The 19715-nt window shown below is 50.4% G+C and overlaps 1 protein-coding gene across 4 annotated transcripts; it reads right to left on the bottom strand.

Annotated features, from left to right (window-relative positions):
* Window positions 1-372: 372 nt before the first annotated feature.
* Window positions 373-19152, bottom strand: NUTF2 (nuclear transport factor 2). Of its 4 annotated transcripts, none has more exons than XM_060132493.1 (6): window positions 19020-19152; window positions 5683-5810; window positions 4943-5011; window positions 4057-4128; window positions 3874-3972; window positions 373-2170 (listed from the first exon to the last, which is right to left on the bottom strand). In XM_060132493.1, exons 2-6 carry the CDS (start codon window positions 5779-5781, stop codon window positions 2057-2059), a joined length of 453 nt encoding a protein of 150 aa, XP_059988476.1. In that variant the 5' UTR covers window positions 5782-5810; window positions 19020-19152; the 3' UTR covers window positions 373-2056. The 4 variants fall into 4 exon arrangements, with proteins under 4 accessions (XP_059988476.1, XP_059988477.1, XP_059988475.1 ...); XM_060132494.1 differs by lacking the exon at window positions 19020-19152 and adding an exon at window positions 18552-18802; XM_060132492.1 differs by lacking the exon at window positions 19020-19152 and adding an exon at window positions 6780-9899.
* Window positions 19153-19715: the final 563 nt, after the last annotated feature.

Genomic DNA, 19715 nt, shown 5'->3' with positions numbered 1-19715 from the left:
GAGGCTGAGGCAGAGCAAATGTCCACCTACTGGACCGCCCAAAGCGCCCTACTTGCCTCAGGATATCCCGCCCGGTCCATGTCCACTCTCAAAGCATGGGCTCATGGTGGGCCTAGGACCGGGTCAATTTGGTTGCCCAAGCTGAATCCCTCAGATGCCCCAGGAGCAAGCTAAATTGGTAGGAGCCTCGGTTTCCCCTTTGGGAAGTGGGTCAGTGTAACCCAAGACCTGAGGGGACCCGTGAAGTCACGGACCCCGGAATTGCAAGGGCAGAGGAGATGGTCCCACCACAAACATCACATTGTTCCCTAACGTCTCCCAGCATCCCCCTGCATGACCTGGCACCCTCAGGCAAAAAGAAAGGAACCATAGTTTACAAACACCTCTTTATTGCAGACATTTCAGGCACAGATACATGGAAAAGCTGTATTGCAGATTTTATACAGGGTGGTTTAAGAGGTAGCAGGTTTCTACCTCTCTCCCCAAACTCCACCCCCCAAATACACAGCAGCCAAGAAATCAGCCCCATTGAAATCTCCTGAGTATGCTGTCCTTTCAAACAGCACATCATCCAGCCCAGTGCCCAGTGTAGCCAGGCAACCAGTGGGGGTCTGAGGAAGTCCTTGGCTTCCATCCATAGTGCAGGAGGGAAGGGGGCTGTGCAGGTCAGGCAAAGCTATGGTGCCCTCACCAATCCTAAAACCCCTAACAGGGCATCAGCCCAAGTCCTGGGTTTGGTTCTAGCCTGTGGTTGCTACCTTGCCACGAGTTTTACACCACCAAGGTCTCAGGGCTCAAGGGCTAGATTTGTACTAGGCAAGGCTTGTCCCCAAAACTGAGGAGCAGAAACTGCCCCAACAGCTGAGACTTCCCGGGATTTGAAGATAGTGTGAAGGGGTGTGTGTGTGGTCAGGGAGGGAATTGGAGGAGGCCTAGAGATGCCTTGCAGAGGTCTCAGGGGTGAGAAATCCTAGAACCTAAATCCCTCAAACTCAGAATGCTTTCTTTCGTAGTTCTAAATCTATACTCCAACCCAACCGGGCCTGGCTCCATGGGCATTGGAGGCTGGCTGTTCGAGTTACTCCCCTTTGGGTAATGATATCCACAGCAGATGGTACAGCATCAGAGCTGCCCTCTGCTTGGCTTGGGATTTACAGGGCACACTGGATGTGATCCTGACCCTTCTGTGGATAGAACAGGCCCTTCTCCCTCAAACCTCTGCTCATACTTGGCCTTGCTGAGCCCTCAGTTCAGAGGGCCTGAAGCTAATGGGCCATTTTTGCCAAGGCTTTTCCATCTTCGATGGGGTTCTGGGTCATCTCACATGTCATTAGAGCCTTGACCCTACCCAGCGTAGACATCACAGGAGGTGTCAGAACTGACTGCAGAGGCTTCAGTGCAAGGGAAGCTTCAGGTCAGACCTGAGCTCTGCCTGTCTGCAGCTCACTTTCCCAAGACCAGGTGGGCCATGGAGGGAACACTATGCCCTACAGGGCTTCTGAGAGAAGCCAGCTGAGAGTGCTGCTTCAGCGTTTTCTCCTTGCAACAGGTATCGCTGAAGTGGGGCAGAGGTGGGAGGGTGAGACATGAGAGAGCCAATGAGGCAGGGTAGTTACTGATGCCCAGCCAACTATTAAACTAATTAAAACAATTTAAACTGTTAAGAAAATTTTTGTGGTTTTATTGTATCATGAGGCATTGAAACATCTGAACAAATCAATATCTCGGTGGTGAGGCAGCTGCTTTCTCCTTCACTTCTTTGGGTTACTAGAGCAACTTGTCAGTAGATTAAAAAAAAAAAAAAAAAAGACAACCTTTCGCATTACTTAAGTCTTTCCAAGGCATGCGCTGGTACAACACAAACTTCTCCCATCAGATGCAACTAGTCTAGCGTCCAAACATCATGCACAATACCTCGGCAGCAGTAGCGCACTGCGCCCACTCCCACCGCGGCCCTGCTCATTTGTGTATGATATTTGGAGCATCTGGAGGAGCATGAATAATATCGGGAAGAGGAGGGAGGAGGAAACAGCATGAGTGCCTGGCTGGGAGGAGGTCAGCCGAAGTTGTGCAGGGCAAGCCTGAACATGTCATTGGTGCAAACCCAAGCATCATTGATGTTCTTTAATAGGAACATCTGGTGGAACCCCATGATGGGGTCTTCATCGGCCTGTGAGGAGAGAGAAAATGGTTCAGTAAGGTGGCCAAGGAACAGGAAGGGTGTTCAGCAGGAGGTGAACGCTGACTTGGGATCAGGCCCTACAACTTGGACGCAAATCCTAGGAGAGCTAAGGGGTACTTGTGACTGTGAATTGACACAATGTATGAAACACTAAACTGGGCACTAAACTGGGCACTAAACTGGGCCTTGAGATGGCAGCTCACACTGCTGTGTACACAAACTGCAGAACAACTCACCAGTTAGCTACAGCAACAGAGCAGAGAACGTACGTGCCTCTGAACCCATGTTTCTGGGCACAAATGATCAATGTGAAAGAGTTCTGCAGCACTTACCATGTAACTCACAGTAATCTGTAAACTAAACAATCTTAGTGTCTGATTATGCCAGTTAGTCCAACCAGGAGAAGGTACTACTAATACTGACTATGGCCAAGTACATGAGAAAGGGTTCAAAACCAAGCTCACACTGATTACAGCTCTACAAGCGAAAAAAACCAATGCAGCACTATCAGGTAATCTGTTTCTTGTCATGTAACATATTTGCAACGAAAAAAGAAAGGCGAGAGACTTCCACCCAAACTGCAGAATACCCAGATGAGGCCTAGTTGAGGTAGGAGCCCAGCCAACCAACAGTGTTTCTAATATCACTGTTTTTTCCAGGAATTATCATCAGCAAGGAGGCAAATCAGTCTTTTGGGGGTTGGACAAAAACACCAGAAAGAACCTGAAGCCAGGTGGGAAGAGGCACTGCTAACTGATTCCAGCCTGGGAAAGTGGGCACTAAGACCCCAGGAGAGACCTCCTCACTCCCAAGGCCTATTTGAGCACACTTGCTGGGCACGGTATCTTGGACAGGCAGGAGAAACTAACAGGAAAGAACAGGCCAGAAGGCAGGTCCGTCTGGGTCCACTGGAGAGGCCTAGCCCCCCCCCCCGCCACTTTCTTCCACCCTTGTAACGGACTCAAGAAGCCCTGCCTAGCCTAGGGAGAAGGCATGTGGGCCTGTTACTCTGGGCCCCATGATGCCACAGGCCCAGGAGGTTGGAACCTGGTTAAGGGGCAGCTCATTTGTCCTGCTTTGGGAAGGAGGAGAGGCTTTTTTGGGAAATCAAGAATCTGGCTTCAGCCTGTTAGAGCATAACAAGTAGGAGTTCCTGGGGGGTACGGGACCACAGGAAGGCTTTGAAGGTAACAGGTCTTGAGAAGTGGAAGGAGAAATGCAAAGAGAAGCAAGGGTTTCAGGAATCTGCTTTGCTCAGCAGGTGGAAGAATCAGCAGCCAGCTTGGGGAGTGGCAGCATGGACTCCAGCTCAGGATCAGCTGCCTGCAGAAGGCCCACCTACACCTTGAGGCAGTGCAAAGGCCCAGTGGCTTGGATCACAGCCCCATCCTGCTCCTATACCTCTTGTCCCTTTTCCAAAAATGCTCTATACGAGTGCTCTCCAATAGGACTTGTTGCAATAACAGAAATGTTCTATGTTTGCGCTGTCCAATAGGCAGCCACAAGCACTTGAAGTATGACTAATGCAACTGAGGAACTACATTTTAATTTTATTTCATTTTACTTAATGTAATTTAAAAATCACCACATGTGGCTGATGGCTATTGTACTGAGCTACACAGCTCTAAGCATCACTTTGGGTGTCCCTTGAGAAGCAGGACAGCAGCACTGCAAGGCAGCAGCACTATTACCTTGAGCTGGCCCACAACCATGCTGATGATGCAGCTATCTGGCGTGGGCTGATGGTCCTGCGCCGTGATGCTATGCTGGATTTTCTGGAACGGAAGGCTCTGCAAAGGAAAGAGTGGGTGGTGGGCTGTGGCCAGTGGGGTGGGGAAGGAGCTGCCTGCAGCCCAGCCCTGGCCCTTACTTACAGACAATTTCTCCACAATGGCAGCTTTCCCCTGGAATTGCTGTCCTTCCCACGTAAGGCATGACGCGTCAATCTGAAAACCAGGAAACCTGGGGTCAGGGCTTCAGAGCACAAGGAGTATCTCTGAGGCCCTGAAAGGACCCTGAAAAGGGTCTTGCTTGGGGAAATTAGTTCATGTCTTAGTTTCCCTGCCTGTAAAGAAGGAAAATGAGGGTAACTTCCAAACTTTACAGGATGAACAACTTCTTTAATTACACCCCAGCACTGCAGAACCCAAGCTCTGAAAGACTATGTAACAAAATACAAACTTATTAATAAGTTCACTTCCCACCTTTTATTCAAGAAGTTGTATGGCCTTTGATATGCATGAGCTCCAGGCTGGCTATATGTGGCCAGGGCTCAGTCAAAAGCCATCCTGCTGCATGGTCAGTCAGCACCAGTCCCAGAAAAGCCATCAGTGAGTTCCAAAGAGGCCCTTCCCATGGGGTCAGAGAGGAATGGAGGCTGACAAGGCCTTGCCTGGGACCCTCCCTACCATCAACATGTAACCCATTACCTTCACTTCTTCCCCACCCCATCTCTCCTGCCACAGCCTTCAGGGGCAGAACTCAAAAGTGCCTCTGCTACTTACCAGCTCTGACATTAAGCAAGCTACTTTTTTTTTCTCCCCCTGAGTCTCAGTTTCCTGATCTTTAAAAGGAATATGTGCTGAGGTTTATATAAAATGACATACATAAAGTACTCTTTTAGGACCTTGCTAACTCTTCTCTGGGTCAGGCCTGCTTTAATTGATTTTAAAAGCAATATGGTAGAAGTGCCAAGGATCCCAGAGTCATACCAGTTTGAGTTTTTAAAATTCTCTACCTATGATAGTGACAATCAAATACCTGTGCTGGATTTGTTCTTCCACTGGTAAGATCCTTTTCTTTTCTTCTAAATTTCTGAACTGGCCCTGACTTTTTGGAGGGAGACACAAAGGAGTTTGCCCACAGCCCAGTCAGGCTGCAAGGCTATGCTGGATGACTCCTACCTCTCCTATCCTGGGCAGACCTGCTAGGCGTGGCCTGATCAATCACATTTCTGTCTTGGGCAGGGTCAAATACAATTAACTCTTGGTATATATGAACATCACTAAAACAGCAGCAAATCATACCTGCATAGAAGGGTTTCTCAAGACACACCAACCTCCCTGGACTAACCCCATTTGTTTCCCATGAGCATTCAGCGGCTTTTGGCCCCCCAAAGGAAGGTGGACCTGGGGCCTCCAGGAGAGATCAGCGGGGCACTGATGATGCTTACAGCTGCTGCCTCCAGAGGGCACCATGAGCCCTAGCCTCTGTCTGCTGCTGCCCAATCTAGAACAGAGGCACTCCCAGGACCATGGAATGGCAAGCCCAGAACCTGCTGCCTAGGGTATCAGAATCCAGTCTTATAGATGACAGAAAGGAATGTGTGGACCAGGGAGTTGGGCTAGGCCTTAAGCCCCCTGTGCCATGGAGAGTAGCTCAGATAAAAGGGGACAGCCAAATTCAGTGAGGGCTGCCAGAACTTGTGAACTGGAGGCACTGGCCCAACATGTGAATTGATTCCCTGAGGTCCCGTTCTGGTCCTAGAGCTGAAGACTTACATAAATTGCGCCTAGTTGGGTTCTGTCGTTATCAAATAACTGGTAGTAATGTTGAATGAAGCTGGATCCAATCTGCTCCCAAATTGGCTTGTCTCCCATTCTGGAGCGTCACCCGGCCTCGTTGAGACCTGCAAGTCCAGTGAGACAGGGAGGGTAGTGTTGGTACCTTGGTACCGTGGAAGCAGGAGGTAGCCAGCCAGTCTCCTCACTGACCCCCACCCCTCCCAGACCTCCTTGAGTAGGGAGTCTTTTGCTGACGTCTGTTCTCCCAGGAAACACAGAGAGGGCCCAGGGAACTGACAGGCGATCCCTCAATACAGACCAGTGCAGGGAGCCCAGAGGTGGACCAGACCCAGACCCTCCTTTGAGGGGCTCTCGTGGATGAAACAGCAGGATGGGTGCTGAGGGTGGAGCCAGGACAAAGGAAGGTCAGAGCAAGTCCAATGGAGGGATGGGCTTTTAAGGAGGAGCTAAGCACTCTCCCCATATCTTTTCATTTAATCCTCTCAACAACCTGCAAGGCTGTTGAGAGTTATTGCTATTCTTCCCACTTTGCAGGTCGGGAACTACTGATGTCTGTATGTGGAGTGTCTTCTATTGCAGCCTTCAGGCCCACTCCTTGTCCTGCTGAGACTCAGCACTCAGTCCCTCAACACTGCCCTCCGGGCTTACTGGCAGGTGGAAGAAGACCCATTGGGAGTGGGGGGAAATGGCTCCTCAAGGCCCCAGTTGCAACAAAGACAGCGAGTGACTCCCCCCGCACACACTTTGTCTTAAGGGGGTAGTTACGTCTTTGAGGCCAGGTGACATGATTTCGTCACTGATGGGGGTTATATCTACCCACTTCAGAGCTGGAACCATGGGTTCAGAGGATCACAGGTAATAACAGAAATGTTGGGAGGGGAAATGAAGGCTGTGAGGGGGAAATGTGTCATGTCTTCACATTCCCATCCCAGCACTCACTCCATCAGAAGGGCTGCCCCTCTCCAGTCTCTGAGGGGGGGAGGAGAGGGAGGGGTGGGCCCCCCCGCTACAGATATCAGGGACCCCAGGCTGCTAGACGGAAAACCCAAGCCCCAGATGAAAGAGTCGCTCACGCTTTGGCAGGCCCGGGTAGGGTGGCGTGCATCTCCCTGCAGGATCCATGACAGCAGACCTGTGTGTTGCTCTGTAGTCATCTCTGACTGTAGAGGAGCCCACCCCCTCTCTCCTAATAACAGGAACTCTGAACCAAAGCAGTAAGGAGGTGGGTTTGGCCCTGGCAGACAACCATTGGCAGTAGTGGGATCTCACGCAAGTCACTGCACTTCTTAGGGCCTCAGCCCCCTTCTCTATAAGAGGGTGGAACCCTGAGGTTGCCAGTGGTTGTGGTCTCACTAAGGGAACCTAGTAAAGCCCTCAACTCAACATGGTTAAGTGCTAGTTTGCTCCAGTCCCTATGACCTCACCCAAGGCCAGAAGAGCCAGAGGGAAGGACAGTGTTAGTGGGCAGTGGCTTATCCCCAATCCAGCCAATCTCCCTGCCTGTGACCAACACTCCAGCCAATGAGGGGCCAGGAAGCTGAGCCAGCTTTATTTTAAGTCCCCTAGGAGGTGGTGGCACTAAAAATAGCAGTTCAGTGCTGGGATGACTAAGAAATGTCCAGGAAAGTCTAAAACAAGCAGAGGAGAAAGCTTGGACCCGGTCACGCCTGCTTGGGACAAGGTGTATCCCAGTTCACACTCTGCCAAGAAATACATCAACAAATGGGAAAAACATAGGATCAACAGCTAGTCCCAGCTGCTCTGTCTTGGTCACATTTCCAAGGGGTCAGACTGTGACTGTACCACATGCAAACTTGGGTTACTGGAGGCAGGACACAGCCCCACATCTCGCATCTCTGCCCCTTCCACCCTAGTATTCACTATGCTTGGCTCACTCATTGTGGCCCAACCCTACCACATCATGCTCTCAAGATGCCTTGCTGAGCATCTTGAACTCTGGGGCAGGGGGAAAGCTGGAGGAATGGATGAGGGCCATCTCCCGCTCTGTCCTAAGCAGCCCTCAGGGAAGGTCTTGGAGAAAGGAGTATGCCAGTCAGAAGAAACAACATTAGCAAATGTCTAGAGCCTCAGAAAGAGATTAGGGCAGGAAACCGAGAAGCTGGAGATGGAGGATGAGGGGAAATAAGGCCAGAAGCTCATCCAAAGAAAAAAAAAGTGGCGCCATGTGGTGGGACAGTGAGGTGAAGGAAGTGGGGGGGTGTTTTTTCCTTTTTCAACATTGTTCTTAACAGTGTGATTAACATGCTAATACAAAAACTACTTGGCAGAAGTAGTGGTAGAGTAAAGAGGTGGAGGGATAAAAGGACAAGAAGACCCCTTTGGCCCGGTGGAGTGGGACAGGGCAGAGTGAGCTCTCCTGAGGAACAGGACTGCTCAGGGGCTCCCAGAAAGTGGGAGAAGGAACCTTCAAAGGTATGTGGACTGAAGACTTTGCTTTAAAGATGTCAAATGGGGCTGCTGAGGCCAACACCAACCTCATTCGAGGCCTTCTTGACCTTGATGTGTTTATCTCTATGTCGTGATCACATCGCCATGTGGTCAGATTCCACTGTCAGCCCACTTTACAGGTGGGAAAACCAAGGTTCAGCTGGTTGCCCCAAGCTCACCCAGTACATCAGTGCTGATACTGGGTTCTCTGGTCAAGGTCACTGCTTGCTTTCTGCTAACTTTGCATCCCTGAGCTCTAAACCACAAGGCTGTCCATGTCCCTCCCCTACAAAACCCTCACCCTTGGGTTAAAGGTCAAACCCCCAAAGCTCCACATGTGGCTATCCACACCCATCCCTGACTCCTCAGCCATTCTCTCCTATCTCCATCCAGCTCCACACATAAACACACCAGAACTCTCTGAGTGCTTGCTCCCTGTGTCTTTTGCACAGGTGAGTCCTCCTGCCATGATGCCCGCCCTCCCCTCAGGTCACTGTTCAGATGCCACACATTTGGGTCCTCCTTTCCAGACTCAACTGTTGACTCCAACCCCACGTGCAAAGCCATATCAACACACCCAGGGCTCATTCCTCTGCCTGAACACAGCTCTGGGCTGTGAGGGTTCCAGCGTGGTTCCTGCCACACCCGACCCCACCTCCTCAACCTCCCAGCACAGAGTCCAGCAAACTACAGGATTTATAGTTTCTGACTCCAAATCTTCCACAAAGCTTTGCACTCATAGCCAGGAGGCAGCATTCCTGAGTCCAGAAAAAGCAACAGGGTGCAGAGCCCACCTCCCATCCCCATGCAACATAGAGGAGAGGTGGGCCAGGCTGGGAGGATGTTCCCCAGGATGGCCAGCCAGCCTTGACCTTGTTTCTAATATATTTATTGTGGAAAGAACAGCCTGGAAAGAAACAAAATGCCAAGGCTGAGGGGCAGCCTCACATCAGATTGGAGAGTGACCTTCATGACAGCTTCTCCTACAGCTCTTCCAAGAGGGCTGCTGACCACACCGTCTCCTGCTTCACTTAGGCTGACTAAGGCCAGGCTCCTCGAGGAGCAGAAATGACCTTGGTGACCTCTCACCCACTGAGCTTCAGCTTTCACTGACCCTTAGGTCTCTGTGGGTGCAAAGACGCTCTAAAAATGTCTCATAAACCATGGCCCTTTCCCAACAAATTTCTGCAGAGGCAGAGATGCCCCAGCCTTGTGAATGATTTCAACTCATTCATACTCCCTGAGGTTGTCACAGACCCCAGGTTAAAACCTCTGGCCCAGGAGATTCCATTGGGTAACAGAAAAAACTTCATTTTTATCCTCAAATTCTGGGTCAGTGTTTCCATATTTTGAAACTTGAAACAGCAATGTCCGGCTGATAATGTCTCATTTTCACTAATGTGTATTACGTGTAGAAATGTGCTAAGGGCTTTACGTGCATTTGTTCTAACACCCTGTGAGTCAACTCCCATATTAGAGATGAGCAAAATGAGGCCCAGCAAGGTCAGCTAATTTGCTCAAGGTCACAAGCCTAATAAATGGTGGAACTGGATGGAACCAGGCTTAGTGGACTCCAGAGCCAGGACTCCCAGTGATAACTAGTCTGGAGACAAAAATGAACAACATGGGGGCTTCCCTGGTGGTGCAGTGGTTAAGAATCTGTCTGCCAACGCAGGGGACATGGGTTCGAGCCCTGGTCTGGGAAGATCCCATATGCCGCGGAGCAACTAAGCCCGTGCGCCACAACTACTGAGCCTGCATGCCACAACTACTGAAGCCCACACACCTAGAGCCCGTGCTCTGCAACAAAAGAAGCCACCACAATGAAGCCTGTGAATCACAACGAAGAGTAGCCCCTGCTCGCCATGACTAGAGAAAGCCCGCGCACAGCAATGAAGACCCAACACAGCCAAAAATAAATAAAAATAAAATAAATAAATTAAAAAAAAAAATGAACAACATGTAGGGCTGAAGCCCTGATCTCTGACCTTGGCTTTCTCAGACAGGGGCAAGACAGGGGCAAGACAGGTCTGAACCAGGGCTTCTGCCTCCAAACAATGGCACCAGGCAGACTGCCACACTAAACAATGGGTGTTTTCACCCATTGGGGATGATCTCACAGTTTTCCCAAATCTTCAAAGTCACAACCCCATTCTATCATCTCAGCAAAACAGATATAGATGCTGGCCTAGCTGGACCTGGGTCAGGGCTGGAGGCAGGAGAGTGATGAGGAAGAGGACATTACTGACTCCAGACTAATAAAACAGAAGGATGCTCACCTCTGAGGGCCCATCACCGAGGTCCGCAAAGAATGCCAGATATGCTGAGCTTATAGTGGGACTCTTGAAATTGGCACCAACCATCTCTATTACCCTCACACCTACTGTCTGCTAGGCCTCCAAGAGCCCTGAAGCAGAGGCTGAGAAGGACTCCGACAGGTGGGACTGACAGACAACCTTGGCTTAAACCCAGAGCACAGGCGTGCACTGTGGGGAGTGAGAGGGAAGGCTGCATAGTGCCTGTCCTTCAGGAACAAACTGCACCTCTTTCCATGATCTGAGGGGTGCTGTATATCCTGTCCTACGGCCCTCCAATGACTTCCCTTCCCATTCCCCACTGACAGTCTCAACCATTTATCCTGGCTTCAAGGCCCTGGGTGGCCTGGCCTCCCAGCTATCCAACCTTGTCTCCTGCCACCCACTCCTTCCCGTCCTCTGCAGCCACTCTGGGCATTTTCCTGTTTCTGGAACATGTTGAGCCTGTCTCACTGGAGGGGTTTGCAACTGTTGATCCTTCTACCTGGATCACCCTTCTTCGTAGATCTCCATGTGTCTGCTTCCTTGTCACATATGTGTCAGGTCAAATGTTACCTCCTCATAGATACCTTCAGACACTGTGACCACTCCGTCTAAAGCAGCCACCCATTTACTCACTTCACCACCCCGTTTCATCTTCTTAGCACTTGTCACTGCATGAGACTGTCACATTTACATATTTATGGTCTGTCTCCCTGACTGGGGCACCCCTGTTCCCATGGTGCCTGGCCCAGCCCCTCTGCTCTGGAGGACTGAGCTCTGGGCAAACCCTGTTCAATTTAAGTGGCCAAGTGACCCACTTCCCCTCCTCCCACACCTTCTGTCCAAGTTGTCAGGAAACAATCCTTTGCCTTCCACCCAGCCATCTGTCTGAGGCGTGTGGGAAGTGGGGCTTAGCCCCAAACACCCTCCATCCCCCCACAAGGCTCTGATCACCTGAGGGACAACTGGGGCTGAATAGTAGGCACACAACCACTTCCCTCAAAGGCTTGGCCTCTAGTTTGCTTCTCCTCTCCCTCATGGTATGACCCTCTGACCCTGTCTCTTCATCAGTAATTATGAGGATGTTAGGGGTAATCAACTGAGGGTATAAAGCAGGACTCAGCTGTAAGCAGTCATTGGCAGGTGCTAGGTGAATACTAGGTCAAGAGCTAGGAAGAAGGTGGATATCTCAGTCTCCTATAGGGACACCACACTAAAGAGCAGCCTTGACCGAGGACTGGCAACAGCCTCGTCCACCACTTCCCTGCCTGAAGTTGGGAGGGAAATCAGCTAAGGTCTGCTGCCCAGATGGCTGGCCAGGACAGAACCCTCTCCTGGGGCAGACCCCTGATGTCTAGGTGCCCCCAGCACCCTAAGGGCCTTTTCCTTATCTTCTATTTGAAGAAAGGGCTCCAGAGATTTCAGGCTGCCCTGGCTGGCCCAGAAGGTGAATCCCGAGACCTGCATTGTAGTCCCTCTGCTCCATGCTTATTCAGTCCTTGAGTGGCCACCCCTTCCCAGGTGGCTCAGGGATCTCTGAGGCCCCCGTCCTAGAGAGCTCCCATCCATGAACTTGCTGGTTCATGTACTGTAAGTCAAACTCCTGTAAGCCAAACAGTTACATGTGTTCTCTCATTGGAGTCTCACAGCCCTGAAAAGCTGGTGTGATTAGTGTAACTTTGTAGATGAAGAAACCAAGACTCTGAGAGATTAGGAAAGAATTCAAGACCACAGAAGGCCACTGGCATAGTCAGCATTAAAATGTCCACAAAATTGGCCTGGACTGGAGCAGCTGAGAGCCCATGTCAAGCAGCAGAAAGCATAGATGGCAAAATGAGGCTGTGAGGAATGGAGCCCAGGCCTTTTCTTCCCCTTTGAAATCAGCAAGCTCCATGGCCATCAGAACAGAAGCCTCTAAGTGCATGCTCAGCCTGTCAAAGCAGGTTTACAACCTACAAATGAGAACTTGCCTTGACTTGGGCCTGACCATCTCTGCAAGTGAACCAATGTCTCTTTACAGACATCCTTCCAGGGGGCCACAGTTTCTGCCCTGGTGAGACCCAGTGGCTCTAATGCAGTACCTGAGGCTTTAAGAAACAAACATTCCAGAATTCCCCCAGTTTACTGAGGCAAACTACCCTCAGTTCCGAGGTACCCTGGACACACCCCTCTCATGAGGGGAGGTTCTCCTTCTCCAGCGTAGCCCCCACTCCAGCCTGGGTGCTTAAGGAGTTGGTACATAGCAGGTACCAGCAACAAATAAAGAGAAAGGCCTAGGGTAGTGAGAAGGGCCAACCCCAGCTCTTTTGTGTTCCTCTTCCCTGGCCACTAAGACACTTCCCTAGTTGTAGCCAGGCCTGAGCAAATGATTCCTCCCAGGAAGACACATTCCAGCTGATAGGGTGAGAAGGAGAAGGCGCCACACAGACCTGGTGGTAAGGGTGATTACCAGAACGATCAGTCACTCCAGACTGACTCCAGGCCTGGAAGTCACTGCAGGGATAACCCACTGCTGTGGCCTCCCTCAGGGAGAGAGTCTTCAAGAATTCCTGTCACATACGGTCAAAGCAAGAGAATCACAGAATCTCAAAGTTAGGGAAGGGGTAGTCAACTCAAATCCAACTCCACACACACAAACATCCTCAAATGGCCCATCAGAAAAAAATAACTTTAAAAAGAGGCCCATCAGCGTATATGACAAACCCACAGCAAACATCATTCTCAATGGTGAAAAACTGAAAGCATTTCCTCTAAGATCAGGAACAAGACAAGGATGTCCACTCTCACCACTATTATTCAACATAGTTTTGGAAGTCCTAGCCACGGCAGTCAGAGAAGAAAAAGAAATAAAAGGAATACAAATTGGAAAAGAAGAAGTAAAACTGTCACTGTTTGCAGATGACATGATACTATACATAGAGAATCCTAAAGATGCCACCGGGAAACTACTAGAGATCATCAATGAATTTGGTAAAAGTTGTAGGATACAAAATTAATGCACAGAAATCTCTTGCAGTCCTACGCAATAACGATGAAAAAATCTGAAAGAGAAATTAAGGAAACACTCCCATTTACCATTGCAACAAAAAGAATAAAATACCTAGGAATAAACCTACCTAAGGAGACAAAAGACCTGTATGAAGGAAACTATAAGACACTTATTGAAGAAATTAAAGACAACACAAACAGATGGAGAGATATACCATGTTCTTGGATTGGAAGAATCAATGTTGTGAAAATGACTATACTATCCAAAGCAATCTACAGATTCAATGCAAACCCTATCAAATTACCAGTGGCATTTTTTACAGAACTAGAACAAGAAAATCTTAAAATTTGTATGGAGAAACAAAATACCCCGAATAGCCAAAGGAGTCTTGAGGGAAAAAAACGGAGCTGGCGGAATCAGACTCCCTGACTTCAGACTATACTACAAAGCTACATTAAAGAAGACAATATGTTACTGGCACAAAAACAGAAATATAGATCAATGGAACAGGATAGGAAGCCCAGAGATAAACCCACACACCTATGGTCAACTAATCTACGACAAAGGAGGCAAGGATATACAATGGAGAAAAGACAGTCTCTTCAATAAGTGGTGCTGGGAAAACTGGACAGCTACATGTAAAAGAATGAAATTAGAACACTCCCTAACACCATACACAAAAATAAACTCAAAATGGATTAGGACCTAAATGTAAGACTGGACACCATAAAACTCTTAGAAGAAAACATAGGAAGAACACTCTTTGACATAAATCACAGCAAGATCTTTTTTTATCCACCTCCTAGAATAATGGAAATAAAAACAAAAATAAATAAATGGGACCTAATGAAACTTAAAAGCTTTTGCACAGCAAAGGAAACTACAAACAAGATGAAAAGACAGCCCTCAGAATGGGAGAAAATATTTGCAAACAAATCAATGGACAAAGGATTAATCTCCAAAATATATAAACAACCCATGCAGCTCAATATCAAAAAAATAAACAACCCAATCAAAACACGGGCAGAAGACCTAAATAGACATTTCTCCAAAGACATACAGATGGCCAAGAAGCACATGAAAAGATGCTCAACATCACTAATTATTAGAGAAATGTAAATCAAAACTACAATGAGGTATCACCTCACACCAGTTAGAATGGGCACCAGAAAATCTACAAACAGGACTTCCCTGGTGGCGCAGTGGCTAGGAATCCGCCTGCCAACGCAGGGGACACAGGTTTGACCTATGGTCTGGGAAGATCCCACATGCCACGGAGCAACTAAGCCCGTGCACCATAACTACTGAGCCTACGCTCTAGAGCCCGTGAGCCACAACTACTGAAGCCCGCGTGCGTAGAGCCTGTGCTCTGCAACGAGAAGCCACTGCACTGAAAAGCCCGCCTGCCACAACGAAGAATAGCTCCAACTCGCTGCAACTAGAGAAAGCCTACGCACAGCAATGAAGACCCAATGCAGCCAAAAATAAATAAATAAAACAAATAAATTTTATTAAAAAAAAAAGAAAATCTACAAACAACAAATGCTGGAGAGGGTGTGGAGAAATCGGAACCCTCTTGCACTGTTGGTGGGAATGTCAATTGATACAGCCACTATGGAAAACAGTATGGAGGTTCCTTAAAAAACAAAAAATAGAATTACCATATGACCCAGCAATCCCAGTACTGGGCATATACCCAGAGAAAACCATAATTCAAAAAGACACATGCACCCCAATGTTCACTGCAGCACTATTTACAATAGCCAGGTCATGGAAGCAACCTAAACACCCATCAACAGACGAATGGATAAAGAAGATGTAGTATATACATACAATGGAATATTACTCAGCCGTAAAAAGGAACGAAATTGGGTCATTTGTAGAGATGTGGATGGACCTAGAGGCTGTCATACAGAGTGAAGTAAGTCAGAAAGAGAAAAACAAATATCGTATATTAACGCATACATGTGGAACCTAGAAAAATGGTACAGATGAACCGGTTTGCAAGGCAGAAATAGAGACACAGATGTAGAGAACAAACGTATGGACACCAAGAGGGGAAAGTGGTGGGGGGGGTGGTGGTGGTGGTGGTGGGATGAATTGGGAGATAGGGACTGACATGTATACACTAATATGTATAAAACAGATAACTAACAAGAACCTGCAGTATAAAAAAATTAAATTAAATAAAAAAGGAGGCCCATCGGGCTTCCTTGGTGGTGCAGCGGTTGAGAGTCCGCCTGCCGATGCAGGGGACGCAGGTTCATGTCCTGGTCTGGGAAGATCCCACATGCCGCGGAGCGGCTGGGCCCGTGAGCCATGGCTGCTGAGCCTGCACGTCCGGAGCCTGTGCTCCACAACGGGAGAGGCCACAACAGTGAGAGGCCCGCGTACTGCAAAAAAAAAAAAGGCCCATCAGGAGGTTCAGCTCAACCCCAGCGCACAGAAATCCTGCCCAACTTTCAATGTCCATCCTGTGGAAAACTTTTTGGATCCACTCCCCTCTCTCCAAAAGGACTATTCCCTTTCACTTCTGGGGAGAGTGCCTCTGGTCTTACTCTGGAAGATGTCCTGATATTTATCACTCCAGGAGCACTGGGCACTTGAATAAGTGACCTGAGAGGGTCTCAGAAGAGACAGAAGCCACAAACCCAGGTTCCAGGCAGGGAATAAGGCCACACACCACAGAATGCTGGTGAGATTCTCAGGCACCAGGAGAATACCCAGCAGAGACCCCTGAGGAATGCAGGAGCTACCGATAGAAGACAGCTGCTAGACTCAACAGCCACAGCAATTTGGAGTGGTGACAGCCAAGTTTCTCAAGGGACCCCAGACTTTCCTGGCCCCAACATCCTGAAGTATACCTTGTTCTGTGGTTTCTCCAGGCACTGGAGAGGAGAGTGGGCTCACTAACAGACTTTCCTCTCTGGTGCTCTACTCATTCAGAAGCCCCCTCTTTTGCAAAGGGCCAAGAGCCCCTTGTGGGTCCCTTCAACTTAGCCCTCAGCACATAATAGCAACATTACCTCTGTCTCTTCCACTACTGTGACATCCTTTTCCCAGCACCAGGACTTGGTAGGATTCATTATTCTACCTCCAGCCTCAGCCCAGTGGGCTGACATATAGAAAGCGCTGCAAGAATGGTTGCTGAATAAAATGGATCATTGGTGTAAAAGGAGAAAAAAAAAATTTCAAGCAAGATACTAATGCCTCAGTAAGGGTATTCCAGAATTTTTTGATACAAGGTGCCTTCCAGTTCTAAAATTTGAGAATTCTTTCACTTAAATCATTCTTCCCATCCCAACCCACCAACTGCAAAGACAGCAGAATAAAGTGAAACGTGGCTCAGAGAGGAGAGGTGGTCTCCATGTCACTAAGGGACCTAGTTGAGCTGGTTGAGAACCCAGCATCCTCACAGCCTGCCCGCTTGCTTACGCAGCCATATCCTGACTGTCCCATGCCAGGCCCCACCTCCCAAGACAGCCCTACATGAATAGAGGGTGCAGATTGATTCTGGAGAACCTCAGGGTTCTTTAACGATTGGAATGAGAGGGAGGGACCTGAATTCCTCCTGTTCCCAAGTAACCTTTGTTCCTTTTTCCCAAGGAACAGCAGCATTTTGACCTTGAAGAAAACCCTTGTTTTCAAGTCACCTAGGGCTTTGCAATGTGTGAACTAATCCACAGCCATAAAGCCTAATTCACCTGACACCAGTGTCCTAGAAAGAACCAACCCAGACAATCTCAAGGTCTTGGAACAACTACTTATAGCACTAAGAGATCCAATCACACTGATCCTATTTGTGTCCTGTGGGTGGTCCCTCCTTGTTGCCCACCTCCACTGGCAAACCAGGCCTCTCCTAAGTCTGCTGAATGAACCTGACTCCCATGTGGTCGTGGGCTAGGATGTGGACTAGGAGGGTTGAGTCCAGAGAAAACACAGGCCCTGGTGACGAGATCTGGACAGAACCTTCCTTGCCTGTCCTCCTTAACCAGGGAGAATGCAATTCAACCGCAGGAAAACTTCCAAGGCTAGAGTTCAATGACCAGAAAAATATTACCTGGGGAAATACTCAAGGGAAAAAAATTCCAAGGATGGTGGCTTCCTGCGTCACAGGCCTAACTCAACTCTCCTAAAAGAACTACATGCTGCTGAGGCCAGGTCTGCAGAGACTTAGCTGCATCTTTATCCCTGCAAGAACTGTGGCTCAGAAGCTACATTGGGGTCAGAGGAATCAAGGCTTAACGAACTGTCTCTTCTCCATATCCCATGGTCTTCTCTGGACTTGTCCCTTAATTTTATCACCAATCAGGAGTGCCTTTACAAAGCCTGCTAGAAGACTACCCTATGGCTAGATACTTCCCTACTCCCAGAAATCAATGGAGTCCTTGGAGCCATCATTAAAGGCAATTTCCCAAGGCCCAACCAGCTTCCTGCCTGTTCATAGGTCACTCAGTTGTTGGAAAGTGAGCAGGCGGGTGAGGGAAGCCTGACTTCGTGCAGCCTCCAGCTCTAGTCCTGCCACCCAGGCTTCAGAAGGGCCTCACAGAGCATGAATCTGAACCCCACAGCCCAGATGTGCCCTATGCCCAATGTTGCTTGCAGCCCAGCCTCTTGTTTGGTACCAGGCTCAGGGACCTCAGACCTGAGGTCCTCTGTGGGAAAAGGGCAGATGACTCTGGGAGGGGCAGAAGTGAGAATTAGGCTGTGCTGAAGAGATCTAACGATGTGTTGGAGGCTCACACATTCAGCCTTACCTCCTTGGCTTCTTCCCTCCCTCCACTAACGCGGCCGGCCAACCCACCCACGGCTGGGGCCTGATCACTGACAGAGAGAAGGGCGGGGACTGAGCCTACGAGTCCGGAGCCGCCTCATCTCATCAAGCCAGATCCTCTAAGACTGGCCGGGGATGAAGTCCCACGTGGAACCCCCTCCCTACCCCAGATTCCCTGACCCTGGCCTCGATGCAGGAGAATCTGAGTTCCAGAGTGGGAGATAGGTTTCGTGCACTCTCAGCGGGCAGACAAGCAAGGGAGCGTTCACCTACATCCTAGCCGAGCTATGGTTGAGAACCGGGTGAGGGTAGGGCTGCGGCAGGCGGGCGCCCTTACCCAGTGCTGACTCCGGAGCGGGCCGGGTGGCACCTGCCCATCCCCGGATCCTTGGCAGGCGGGCGGCAGAACGTGTGGCTGGGGTCCGCCCGCTAGCCTGCCTGCAGAGTTTGCAGGACTCGGGCTGGCCGGGCTAGGCCAGACGGGGCGGGGCCCGGAGAGCCCCATCCGGGTGGTCCAGAACAGAGAAAAAGGCCCGGCCCCGGCGCGGTCCGGTGTGCCCGCCACGTGCACGGTACGCCTGAAATGGGTTCCTGGCTGTCTCTGTGTTCCCCCTGGCCGCCGCCTCAGAGGACCGACGGGAGGCGGAGCCGCGCGCGACACATGGCCCCGGCCCCGCGCGGCTTCGGGCCGCCGGGGGGGGGAGGGGAGGGGCGGCCCTGGGACTCGCAGCTGAGGCTCCAGGCGACCCGGAGCGCGGCTCCTGCGGCCCAGCCCCCGCCCCAGTGCGCTATCCCAGACACTCACCCGAGGGGCTGGCACGATGGCGGCAGCGGCGGCGGCAACCCAGCGCGGTCTGCGACCGACTGTCCCTTCCCCCCTGCCTTCCCTTGCCACCCCGCTGCACTCTGGGAAACGCAGTTCCCCCCGTTCTCCTTTTTGGCATAGATGCGCCAGGAGAAAACTACAGTTCCCGACGTCCTATGCGCCGAGGCCCAGACTCGGTCCGCAGCGCGGGAGGGGAGACTAAGTCAGGGAGGGAGGCCGCCGAGGCGAGCCCCTGAGAATTGTGGTCTAGCGGAAGCCTCTGGAACACCCGAGCTTGGCGCCAGGCGAGGGTCAGGGCTCAGTTATCGCCAAGTCCCAGCTGGTCCGGCCCAGCTCTGGTTGCGCGGCCGTTCGGTGTTGGCCCCGCCTCCGTGGGAGCTCGGCCTGGCCCCAAACTGGCCTAGCCGCCCCTCCCTGGGCCCCTGAACTGTTTCCGCTCGCAAAGCCCCCTCCCCTTTGGTGCTCTGGCCGCCCCTGCAGCCCCTTCGAGTGTTGCTCTAAGGCCAGCCGGGGCGGAACGCACAGCTTCTGTTTTTCCCAACATTCTTGCGCCCTGCCCGGTGCTAGTCGGACCCAAAGCTGGTTTCAAGCAGGCGAGGCTTTTCTTGGGCTGGAGACAAGATTACTCTTTAGATTTCTGCAGTTAGGGTCTACAAGACATTCTCACAAGTTTGG

This window comes from Lagenorhynchus albirostris, chromosome 19, assembly GCF_949774975.1.
Source record: "Lagenorhynchus albirostris chromosome 19, mLagAlb1.1, whole genome shotgun sequence".
Taxonomy (NCBI): domain Eukaryota; kingdom Metazoa; phylum Chordata; class Mammalia; order Artiodactyla; family Delphinidae; genus Lagenorhynchus; species Lagenorhynchus albirostris.
Note: the sequence above shows the minus strand (reverse complement) of the source record. Positions and strands in the feature narration are given on the sequence as shown.